The 12427-nt window shown below is 40.0% G+C and overlaps 1 protein-coding gene across 2 annotated transcripts; it reads right to left on the bottom strand.

Annotated features, from left to right (window-relative positions):
• Positions 1-1609: 1609 nt before the first annotated feature.
• si:dkey-177p2.18 (phospholipase B1, membrane-associated) lies at positions 1610-12399 on the bottom strand. 2 transcript variants are annotated; one of them, XM_061747051.1, is made up of 16 exons: positions 12309-12399; positions 11937-12001; positions 11038-11128; positions 10878-10936; positions 10608-10675; positions 10421-10464; positions 10209-10329; positions 9997-10048; positions 9843-9923; positions 9687-9752; positions 9465-9556; positions 9267-9348; positions 6238-6339; positions 5905-6000; positions 5493-5564; positions 1610-2298 (listed from the first exon to the last, which is right to left on the bottom strand). In XM_061747051.1, the coding sequence occupies exons 1-16, from the start codon at positions 12364-12366 to the stop codon at positions 2161-2163; spliced, it is 1287 nt and encodes a 428-aa protein (XP_061603035.1). In that variant the 5' UTR covers positions 12367-12399; the 3' UTR covers positions 1610-2160. The 2 variants fall into 2 exon arrangements, 1 of the variants encoding a protein (XP_061603035.1); XR_009784500.1 differs by lacking the exon at positions 1610-2298 and having other exon boundaries at positions 6263-6339.
• Positions 12400-12427: the final 28 nt, after the last annotated feature.

Here is a 12427-nt window from a genome sequence, read left to right as displayed (position 1 = left end):
CGCAGGAAATTCGGAGTCCGAATTGCAGCACATTTTGCAGCACACAGCCTCTTTAAGGCAACGGAGAGAAACACTAGAGGGCTCATTCTTTTTGGTTTGGAACGCTTCATCTGACATTATTACTAGAAAACTTAAAACGTATACGAATGTTTTTCATAAATCCTGCCTCAATCCTGCCTCATGCTCCTTTAAATTATGGAACCATTTTTCAAAATGTTTCTAAATATGCCTATTTGTGGAAAAAATATGTAGTATTTGAGCTACCTAAAAGCTTATTTGTTTTCTTCCTAATTGTCCTTGTGGTCAAGAACCCCCAACACAAAAATGGTTTGGCCGCTGATCAAAATTTGATGTTATCATTTGAAGTGAGAAAAAATAAATTTTGTGTCCTGAAGATGCCCTGGGTTCCCAAAACACAGCTTTAGTTTTAGTAAGCCGCGCACCTGCTGTTTATCATAGCAAATGCCTGTTTTTCTGTGAGAAAAGGCCTGGTTCGCACGGGATTTTGGGTCCCGTGGGAGCCGAAACTTGTTTTGAGAGCTTGCGGACAGGATAGGTCCTTCCCCCCCCCTCCGCAAGGTGCTGAGGGAAAGGTATAAAAGACAGGGAACCCGGAAGTCTAGTCAGAGTCGGCCGTGGGGTCTTGCAAAACGCCCGGCGCAGGGTTTTTCCTTGGCTTATTCAAAACCGGACTGCCGGGCTCTCCAGTCTGTGTCGAGGTAAGAAGGCCTTTCACCTGTGTGTGATGATTGCAACTGTGATGATTGCTGCTGTTTTGCGGGGGATAGCTTGTCGCGTCATCCTAGCAAACGAGTGATATTGTGTGTACTGCCGAGTTGTGGGGGGTAATTCGACACATATCCTAGCAAACGGGTAGTTTTGTGGATGTCTTCTATGTAATGCTTGCTTCTTGCTAATAAATGTATTCATATTTCATAGCAAAGAAGAGGTGTGTGTGTGTGATTCATTTTGGTACAGCCGACCACTCCTAGAACCTAGATTTCTCCCAAAACATCATTTAATTCAACCATTAGAATGGTCAAAATGTCCGGTCAGCACAAGTCCGGTGCTCAGAAAAGAAGAGAAAAGAGAAAAAGAGAAGAAGAAAATAGAGGCCTCAGAGATTCTCTACACAAATATTTTAAAAAGGGGGTGACGGTGAAGCTGGAATTAATAAAGTCAGCGTAGAACAAGGTAAGAAACAGCACAGCCAACGTTTACCAACCTTGTAACTTAACCTAACTGGCTAGCTCTAATGTTAACGTCCATTAGCTTGTATAAAAATCTGAAGAGCAGAGGGAGAGGAGAGGAAGAGGGAGAAGGAGAGATCTGGGCACAGGGGGGCCCATCTTAGATTATTTTGTCGGGGCCCCAGCAAGACTGTCATCTGGCCTGCTGGAGCCTATCCCAGCTATTTTCAGGCGAGAGGCAGGAGTTCACCCTGGACAGATCGCCAGTCCATCACAGGGCCACATATACAGACAAACAACCAGACATACTCACACTCACAACTACGGGCAATTCAGAATCACCAATTAACCTAACATGCATGTTTTTGGACTGTGGGAGGAAACAGGAGTACCCGGAGGAAACCCACAGCAAGGTCCAAATAGTTTATTGTTTTATGTATGAATGTATAAATGTCACATTAACAGTTCAGAATTATTACTTTATGTTCCACTAAAACAACATCTGAAATGTCTGTAAAGCAATAAAATATCATTTAAGCTGCTCCAGGCTGTAAAAATACAAATACAGTATACTAGTCCCTGGATCCCATGTTGTAAGAGTGAGAGAAAAAAAAAAAAAAAAAGTCATGACAAGAATGTATTCTAATTAATACACCATGTTCGAGAAGGGGTGATTCATTAAACCTAATGTAATACTTTCTGCTAAAGATAAACGATCATCTTATCACCAACAACAACTAAAATTCTCCATCACCTCCATCTCCAAGAACTGCTGATAATCTAATATTTAGATTGCAGTTCTTTGTGATATCATTTAAAGGAGTCTACATCTTAAAACTGCAGGTGTTTATGGCTGAAAGAGTAGCTTAACCGTGGCCATTTATCAACTGTTTCAGGTAAAAACCAGTTAATCCAACATTGTAAAAAAAAAAAAGAAAAAAAAAAAAGAAACTGAAAACAAAAACAAAAACTAAATAAATCCAGAATATGCTAAATTCATATGGAAGAAGGTCAACAGGAAGAAGACAGCCAGTGATGGAGCTTCGGAGTGACGGGGAAGATGGCCTGACTTGGCTGCAAGCGGGCGGGTGAAGATGTACGGATGTTCCTGCAGATGTGACACAGAATGTTAACTGTCATACAGGATAATAATTGATGTCAAATTTCAATTCACATGAGATGTACAATACTGCAGAACATTTTCCAAAGCATAACACTGTGGTTTCCTCTCTTACTGACAGTTTGGAGCCTGTTTCAGTGTAAGAAATAAGCATGAAAACAGAAATACTGCACCTATCTTACACAATCAAAATATCTCTCAGACATCTCAGAAAGATTAAGGTGAGACATGCTAGTGCAGGGATCGGCAAACCAAAAGAGCCATATTTGACCAAAAACACAAAAAACTAATATGTCTGGAGCCGCAAAAAATGAAAAGTCTTGTATCAGCCTTAGAATGTAGGCAACACATGCTGCATGTTTCTATATTAGTTAGAACTGGGGGAAGATTTTTTTTTTCATTATACACTTCGAGAAAAAAGTCGAAATGTCGAGAAAAAAGTCGAAATGTCGAGAAAAAAGTTGAAATTTCGAGAAAAAAGTCGAAATGTCGAGATTAATGTTGAAGTACAATCTTGAGAAAAAAGTCGAAATGTCGAGAAAAAAGTCGAAATGTCGAGATTAATGTTGAAGTACAATCTTGAGAAAAAAGTCGAAATGTCAAGAAAAAGTCGAAATGTTGAGAAAAAAGTCGAAATGTCGAGATTAATGTTGAAGTACAATCTTGAGAAAAAAGTCGAAATGTCGAGAAAAAAGTCAAAATGTCGAGAAAAGTCAAAATGTCGAGAAAAAAGTCGAAATGTCGAGATTAATGTTGAAGTACAATCTTGAGAAAAAAGTCGAAATGTCGAAAAAAAGTCAAAATGTCGAGAAAAGTCAAAATGTCGAGAAAAAAGTCGAAATGTCAAGAAAAAAGTCAAAATGTCGAGAAAAGTCAAAATGTCGAGAAAAAAGTCGAAATGTCGAGATTAATGTTGAAGTACAATCTTGAGAAAAAAGTCGAAATGTCAAGAAAAAAGTCGAAATGTCGAGAAAAAAGTCAAAATGTCGAGATTAATGTTGAAGTACAACCTTGAGAAACAAGTCGAAATGTCGAGAAAAAAGTCGAAATGTCGAGAAAAAAGTCAAAATGTCGAGAAAAAAGTCAAAATGACGAGAAAAAAGTCGAAATGTCGAGAAAAAAAGAAAAATGAAGGAAAAAAAAGAAAAAAAGAGAAAAAAAGGTAAAAAAAAGAAAGAAAAAAAAGAAGAAAGGAAAAAAAAGGTCAAACATTTTAGAAAAAGCTCCAGGAGCCACTAGGGCGGCGCTAAAGAGCTGCATACGGCTCTAGAGCCGCGGGTCGCTGATCCCTGTGCTAGTGTCTCCGTTGCACCCTATGAAGGACCTGACAAAATGCACATGTCCAAGTACAGAATATTTTTACACGTCTATTGCAAATATAACTTACATAAATTTAAGGCAAGTTCATCTTTTGAGTACAATTCATACCCACAGGCAGTTCTAAAAGCTGTAATTCAGCTTCACGGAGTCACAAGTCAGTGCCTCTTTGAGCCGGTCCCAAGCCTGGATAAATACAGAGGGTTGTGGCAGGAAGGCAATCTGACGGGGTGAAGAGTGTCAGAGTGATGAGTCTGAAGCTAGAAATGGAATGTGTGCTGTTCAGTCTTTTTAGTGGGTATCCTCCACAGGTGGGGAGTGAGTTCATAAAGAAGGAGGAAATCTTGAGTGAGGTTGATGAATTGATGGAGAGTTTCCCCAGAGATACAAGAGTGGTGATTGGTGCAGAAGTCAGTGGACATGAGGTGATGAGGACATGATGGGCAGGTTTGGTATCCGAGATAGGAATGAAGAAGGATGGATGGTGATAAACTTTGCAGAAAGGATGGAAATGGGAAGTAAGGATTTTAAGTATTTAGTATTTAGAACAATGGAGAGGGTGGAAAAGAGGTGAAAGAGTTTGTGCAAGCAGGTCAAACAGGTGGAGAAAAGTGTCAAGGGTAATGGGTGATATAACAGCATCAGCAATAATGAAAGGAAAGGTGTACAAGATGGCGGTGAGACGCACAACGGTGTATTGTTAAGAGACTGTGGCAGTGAAGATAGGAAGCAGAGTTGGAGTTGGAGCAGAGTTAAACTGTTGAGGTTCTCTTTGGGAGTGATGAAGATGGACAGGATCAGGAATGAGTACAACAGAGGGACAGTGTATGTTGGAGGTTTTGGAGAGAAGGTCTGACTGAGATGGTTTGGACATGTACCAAGGAGGGAGAGATAATGTATCGGTAGAAGGACGATTAAGTGAAAACTGCCAAGATCAGAGAGGAAATGTATGGATGTAGTGAAAGAGGACATGAGTTTGTTGGTGTGAGAGAAGGGGATGCAGAGGATAGGGTTAGATGGAGACGGATGATTCGCTGTTGCAACCCCTAAAGGGAACAGCTAAAAGGAAAAGGAAAAGGAGAAGAAGGCCGTTCTAAGGGCTTTACAAAAAATGCAAAGTTTAGAAAGGAAACGCAAATTAGATATCCCTTAGTTGCAGATTTTCATTTTGCCACTAAATCTCTTCAACTTAATTTTGAAACAGCTGTGGAAGATCATCCTGGCCATCCATGCACATTCACTTTGCAAAACTTTTCTCTGCTGAAATCTGCTGCAAGAGAACGCACCAAACTAATCACAGTTGATCGGAGGCGGGCTTTATGCTTTATGTCTTATACATGTGCTCAATCTGCTTTTGTCACATAAATAATTTCCCTAATGAGTTGGATGTCTGTCCAATGAAGTCGAGAGACATTTACTGTTGGCACTGCCTCCTGGAAATCAAAGTGAATCTAGAAGAACCAGACTAATTCTTGGTATCCAATTGGAAAATAATGCCAATGGCTGACAAGATGGTAGCAGATACTTTTCTCTCATAATTTTGTTCCCAGTATTTTTTTTTTAGAGCACTTCAAGCTTCTACCAATATCAGTCAGAACTTTAGTAATTTCTATAAACCCAACAAGGAAAAAAAACTATTGAATTAAGCATAACTGATCAGTTTCTCAACCAGAGAAATTAATTCTTAGAGGTCGAAAAAGAACATTAAATTAAAAGCTGTTATTCACTTATGAGGAAAAAGCATCAGAAAACATCTGTCTTAAAGCACCTACTTTATTTAATTCACATCCTGAAACATTAAGAGACATTAAGAGACCACAATCAGCTCTGGTAGAACAACACAACAGTGCAACAGTGAGACTTACTATCGGTGGACAGACGAGGCTGATGGGATCAGAGAAACTGCTCACAACCATCTTTCCCCCCTCAGGTTGAAACTTTGAGCAAGGCACAGAGAAACATAAGTCAGTTTGTTGCATCATTCAGTGTTTTCACCGATATTTGAGAGAATATTTACTGTAGCTTTGATACACTGTGTTTGGGTTTGAAAAAACTGTCTACTTCTAAAACCGTGCATGAATAAAATATGCAGCACTTTAACTCATACTTCTACAGTATGCCTACACTCTGCAAATAATTATACAATCTCTTTCATTCTTTTGTGAGCATTAAAGTTAAATTCCCTTTCTATCCACAGTAAGCTCTTCTGAGCGGCTTGTTGACCTGTAATCTACTGGACTGTTAAGTCCAACCCAGTACGTGTAAATCAGCGTTCACCATGTTGTTCCACAGTCCCTTGGCCAGCTCCTCGTGTCCCTTTATGGTGAAGTGGAAGCAGTCGTGAGTGAAGAAAGTCATATCGATCTTCCCGTTCTGCTCAGAGGAACAAAACGAGCACGTTGTGGGTTACACTGATGGAGCGGGTTGTTGGTGACACGTGACTTCTCTGCCTCTCATCCTCAGCGGAGCCAAAGGCTACAGCTGTCACGCTGGGGATGCTAATGACTCAATTCTCACTGTGCAAACTTTGACACTGACTCATCTCATCAAAGCAGACACTCGTACTGCACTGACACAACAGTGCTTGACCTTTTAAGTGAAATGAATTACCGGGAGGCGGGGAGGGTCTGCGTACTTCAAGAAGGGCTGGAGAACGACGGCGAAGTTTTTCTTGAAGAAGCGATCGCTGTACAGCAGCTCCTCAAGCCTTTTCTGCACATGGAAGTTACATTTAAATAAGTTAAACTCATATCATTTTCCTAATTTGGACTAAGAGCAGATACAGAGAGAGCCCTGACCATGAAACAGACTTGTGATATTGTGGATTCATGCTCCCAGTGTTATTTTGTGTGAAAGGTGCTACTCACAATTATTGTGCATAATTCCGAAAGCTGTTTAAAGGGGACCTATTATGAAAAACACGTTTTTTCTTGCTTTAACATATATAAAGTGGGCTCCCCTCAGCCTGCCAACTCAGAGAAGGAGGAAAGCAACCAAATTCTGCAGTGTCTGATGAGCCGTCCAGTGTGATGTGGATCTACGAGCCAATAAGATTCTGCTCCTTTTCGTTACGTAACAAAATGCGATTTACATCGGTTGGCCTCCGATGCATGAAACCACGCACAACAAACTCTGCCAGCTGGAGCTTCTGACATTTTTTCATAGCGGTGTATCACGTCATTCAGGCAGCCAATCAGCACAGAGCCTCATTATCATAGCCCCGCCCACTCAGAATCCCTCATAGATAATGAGGTTAGAGAATGGGAAGATAAAGACATGGCTCAGAGGCTAAATTTCTAATTTATTTTGCAAAAACAATCAAAAGCTTGTTTTTAAGACATTCAAGGCCTGTTTAAAGGAGCCGTCTGTAAGAAATGTCCAAAACTGGTACTGCAGTCACTTTCAAAATATTGTTGAGCGGCGTGTACCCTCCCCCTCCTCCCCCCGACCAGAGGTTGCCAGGTAGGCTGCAGAATGCAGCAGGAACGTAGGCTGCCATGGCTGCGATAATTAGAGCCGAGCTGGCAACCCGGATGCCGAAACAATACTGACTTGGTGATTGGGAGATAGGTGGAGGGTGGAGCTTCAGAAACAATACTGACTTGGTGATTGGGAGATAGGTGGAGGGTGGAGCTTCAGAAACAATACTGACTTGGTGATTGGGAGATAGGTGGAGGGTGGAGCTTCAGAAACAATACTGACTTGGTGATTGGGAGATAGGTGGAGGGTGGAGCTTCAGGCCAAAACAAAAAATGACAACATAAACATCAGTTGAGGGCTGCAACTCCTCTTTTTAAACGGGAATATCCTGGCTTGAGTGTTGTTGTCAGTGACATAAGTATTTGAAATGAACATGATTTTTAAATGTCTGTTGACATATCGTGGTCATTTTATGATTCGTTTTATTATTGCTCTTACATACAGCTCCTTTAAAATAGGTATTAGATGCCATAATAGCCCTTTAAGATAAATGCATTTTTTGCCCTGATTTTGTCAAGGTGCAAAATTGAAAATGAAGACAATTATTTACCCCTTGCTTAATCACTGGTTGTAAAACCTCTATAGATCTTCTAAAAGGTTCCTCTTAATCTAGAGTCTGCTTGCCCCTGTCCACAGGTCATTTCAGCCACCCTTCATTTCAGCGAGTTCACATTTTAATTATATCAAAGTCCCTTCTGCAATGGCAAATTAAAGTTCTTTCTTAAAGTTGTCAGCTGGGGTTTGATCAGGTTTCATCATCTTTGTAACACTGAAATAAATGTTTTTTTGATTAAAGCATTTCAAATTGAGTGGGCTCAGGCATGTGGTTATAGGAAGCCCCCTGGATGCCTCCATGGGGGGTTGTTGAGGGCACATCCAACCGGAGGGAGGCCCTGGGGTACAACCCATGCTGGGCTGATTATATCTCACATGCTATGGCATGGAATATTCATTGGATATTCATTGTTTATGTAATAATTGCTCGGGGGTCATGTTCTGGGTCTCTGGAAAGCGCCTAGAGACAACATTTGTTGTATTAGACGCTATACAAATAAAATGGAATTGAATAGGGAAAATTTAATTGGAATATTAAAGGAGCATGAGGCTCCTTTTAAGAAATGAGACTCTCTAGCGCCACCCTTAACCACGACGGCCGTCGGGGGTACTGCAGCCAACAGCGAAGCCGGCACGGGAGAACGGGGAGAACGCACATGCAGCGTCATGTGACGTCACATCCGCAGGACAGCGCGGGAAATTCGGCCCCAGCACTGCAGCACATTTTGCAGCACACAGCCTGTTCAAGGCAACGGAGAGATACATTAGAGGGCTCATTCTTTTTGGTTTGGAACGCTTCATCTGACATTATTACTAGAAAACTTAAAACGTTTATGAATTTTTTTCATAAATCTTGCCTCAATCCTGCCTCAAGCTCCTTTAAAGATGTGCAGTGGAAAACAGGGTTGTTGCAGCCTTTGTGATATAATTTTAGCTTTCTAACTTTGTTGTTATTGTACTTAAAAAGATGAACATTTGATGTGAATTTTGTGTAATTTGTGAAATGGATAGACTGATGGAGATCTTTGTTTTTGCTCCAAAGACACACCCAATTTCTATTTAATATAGGAAGATCAGTGTAAGAAGTAGAATAATCAAGAGGTGTCACAAAATACATATGGGAAATACGTATTTTTAACACATGTTTTTAGCTAATAGATAGATGAACGTCATGCAAATGAATTCATTTGTCATCATTACATGTAATTAATAGGATATCTTTAAAATGATGCATTCGTCTGCTGTCATCTATTATGCTCTCCACGGTGACTTATAACAGCTGCCGAGTCGCACTCAGATTTGTATCCCAACGCCCAACCTCCAAATGCCTTTATTTTAAGGAATTACTTCAAATTTATCAAAATGATGTTCATAATTGTGGCCAATGTGAATCTTATGTTTGTATTCTTTATTTCTCTTCATGAATAGCATAGCCATAGTCTACACTATAAATAACTTGGAATCCAACTTGGAATCCAAAGTTGGCAATAATTGACCAGAACTTAGTTTAGAGTGAGTAAATCTTATTGTGTAACAGATATGAATGGAATAATGTAAAGAGCTAAACACAAGACTTTTATAAAGTGAAAGAAAATCTCTGGCACCTGAAACTCCAGGTTGACCTCCACCAGCTCCAGCAGTTCAGGCGATTTGGCAACTGGTTCTATCAGGCACGAGCAGAAAGACCTACAACAGACAAACCAGCACATTTGAATACCCTCTCTGCATACGTAACACCCTGCACACTGAACATAGTAAAAAACAGTAACATTAAAGGATCATTGTGAGTAAGACAGGCTCACCGCTGGAGGAGGCACCCCGGGGTGGGCTTTTGCACCTCCCTCAAAGTGTGCATGGGGAGGATCTGAACCACGTTAACGATCATACGGGGCACCTAAAGCACAGCACAGACACCCCACACAGAGGTGAAATCCATCATCATGCTGAACCTTCACCATCTGCAAAACAACTCATCCACATACAGAATGTCTCAGTTTTTCTTTAAAAAAAAAAAAAAGTTTTACCTCGTTCATTAGCATTTCCAGAGAGACGGTAATATAGTGAATGAAGTTATCCACTGAAAAAAGACCCTATGAGAAACACAGAGATTCAACTCAAAGCCAGAAGAGTGAAAGGTTTTATTAAACTAAACTGATAATCCACAGATGAAGAAAATGCACCTTATCTTTGCAGTAATCGCAGATATCATTCATGCCCATGAGAATAGTCAAAAGCTTCCAGTCCTCTTCAAAGTTCAGACCCTAAATCAAAAGAAAACACAGGGTTCAACGAATCGGCAAAAAAATACAGCCAGAAATTGAACCACTGCTTTACCTCATAAGTTCTCAGTGTATCAATCAAATGTCTCGTCTGGCTGGGGAGGTTGCTAGGAAACAAAAAAGAGCATCTTTCAAAAATATCAGTTGTGAATAAAACAAAGTACTATTTTATTTAAAACAGACAAACAAAAAAAACATTAGCTCAAAGCCAAACAAAACTTGTAAAGCATCATTTCATAACACTCAAGTTATCTCTCGAGGTCTTACAACGTGTTGTGTCCTGTCACGGCCAGATTGAAGCCGGTTTCACTGATATGACCCTGCATGCCATGAACCGTCTTTCCAGGAGCAGCACCAAGAAGATTGGGATTGAATAGCTTGATGATATCTAAAACATGCAATGGGGGGAAAAAAAGAGTAAAGATAATGCACTGGATTTTGTATGGAGTGATAACATTAAGAAATAGTTGACATCTTACTTGCCAAAGTTATGACATCTTGAAATGTCCCATAGCCTCCAATACTTCAAGTGGGGAAGCAAAATAACATCAAAACCAAAAAAATACTCATTTTGTATTATCATAAAAAAAAATCAATCTTCAAGCATCTGATGAACAACGGAAATATTATATGCTGTTGAAGGTTTTTAATGACAAGTTCTCGCACCTCCAAGACACGTGGCGAAATTCTATGGGGATCCCAAGCACAGTGGTGGCATTAGCCCCTATAGCTGTCTGAAAATAAAGCACATACCATTTGATTATTTTAAGTGACTTAAAAACATTACTGATATTCATATTCAAACATAAAAGTATTCAAACATGTCAATATGTCAATAATTAAAAAAAAAAAAGCACAAATAATGTGATATCTCTAGGCAAATTCACCAGTTTTGCATTGCAGCAAATAAAAAATACATCAAAAACAAACACCTACTGTCAGAGAGTCCCCCAAGGCAGCGATGACTTTGATATCTGCCGCCTTCACAAATTCAACTAAACAAAATTGGGTTAAATGAGACAGAGAAAAGAAATCTGTTTAATCCAGTTTATCTCCAGTTTTAATTTTGAGGTGGTTGTGTGTGACCCAGACAGACCTGAAGAGGGGATGGAGGGAGAGGGGCTCATGTCTGGGCAATGGAAAACAGGATGTTTGAAGCTCACAGGCCGAGTTTTCTCTGGAAACTCCTTAACAAACAAGAGGCAAGCCACGCTGTCATAACACAAACCATTCAAATCCTCTTTTGCTTTCCAAATCTTTGCCTTACAGGAGTGACAGGAGTCTATGATGTGTTCGCCGTGCTTGTTGTGCACATGCTCCACATTGTTAGACCGTGTTTTACCTGCATTTCATTCTTAAAATCGAGCCAACTGTTGACCATTCAAATTGTATTTTCAAGAAATATGCCAATCAAATCCAGTTTAAACAATAAAGTAGTCAGATACCGTATTTTCTGGACTATAAGCCGCTACTTTTTTCATAGGTTTTCAACCATGCAGCTTATACAAAGGTGCAGCTATTCTGTGGATTTTTCTTCCACCGCTAGGGGGCGCTTTAACCGGAATTAGAATAAAAACTAAGACAAAATAAATGCAAAAGAATGCACTACTTCTTCTTTAGCAGATAGAAGTAGGTAGAAGCAGATTTCAAACAGATAAATAAATACCAGTTATTTTCTCTTGGTTCTGTCCCGTTTTAATCAGCAAAGTTGCTGCCGTGTTAAAAGACACTGTTATGAAAGGATCTATTTAGGTACAAACATGTACATCATTTACAGTTTAAAATCCTTCTGCACATGTAGTAAATATCTAATCTAACAATATAAATATCTGCGACTTGCACATCTTTTTTTTTTTAAATAGAGCGGATGCGGCTTATATACAGGTGCGGCTTATAGTCCAGAAAATACGGTAATTAAAATGTCATTAAAATCTTCTCTTTGGTAGGACAATAATTGACTTTTATTGTCTAATAATAAAACCAGATGTAAAATACCTTATTGAGGGCCTCCTGGCTGTAGTGTCGTATCCCCTGCTCATACTTCCACCACCAGTCTTCACCTTTAACGGAAAGATTTTCTCAGTGTCCTACTGCGACTAGAAGGCCTCACAAACCACATTAAAACCTTGACCTCTAATAATATTACACCGATTTCAATCCAGTACACAGAAGTCTTTTAATCAAGCTTTCCTCTTATCCTATACTAAACACATCATTCTTTATAAATGCTAATACTGCTCATCAACTCATACTGTAGCAAAATGAAAGATACTTTAAAAGAGGCCCAGTTTCAGAGTCTATTGCAACAGCAAAAATGTGCTCACTACCCCACGTGTGATCCGCCCTCCTGCTTGTTCCAGCACTTACCTTTGACAGAGCAGGACGGGAGCACACATGTTGCCACGGCGATCCAAAGCCACTCCATAGTAGTGCGTATGGATCAGTCAATAGGTCACCCCTACAGACCGCACAATGCCATGCTTAGT

This window comes from Cololabis saira, chromosome 18 (genome assembly GCF_033807715.1).
Source record: "Cololabis saira isolate AMF1-May2022 chromosome 18, fColSai1.1, whole genome shotgun sequence".
Classification (NCBI taxonomy): domain Eukaryota; kingdom Metazoa; phylum Chordata; class Actinopteri; order Beloniformes; family Belonidae; genus Cololabis; species Cololabis saira.
Note: the sequence above shows the minus strand (reverse complement) of the source record. Positions and strands in the feature narration are given on the sequence as shown.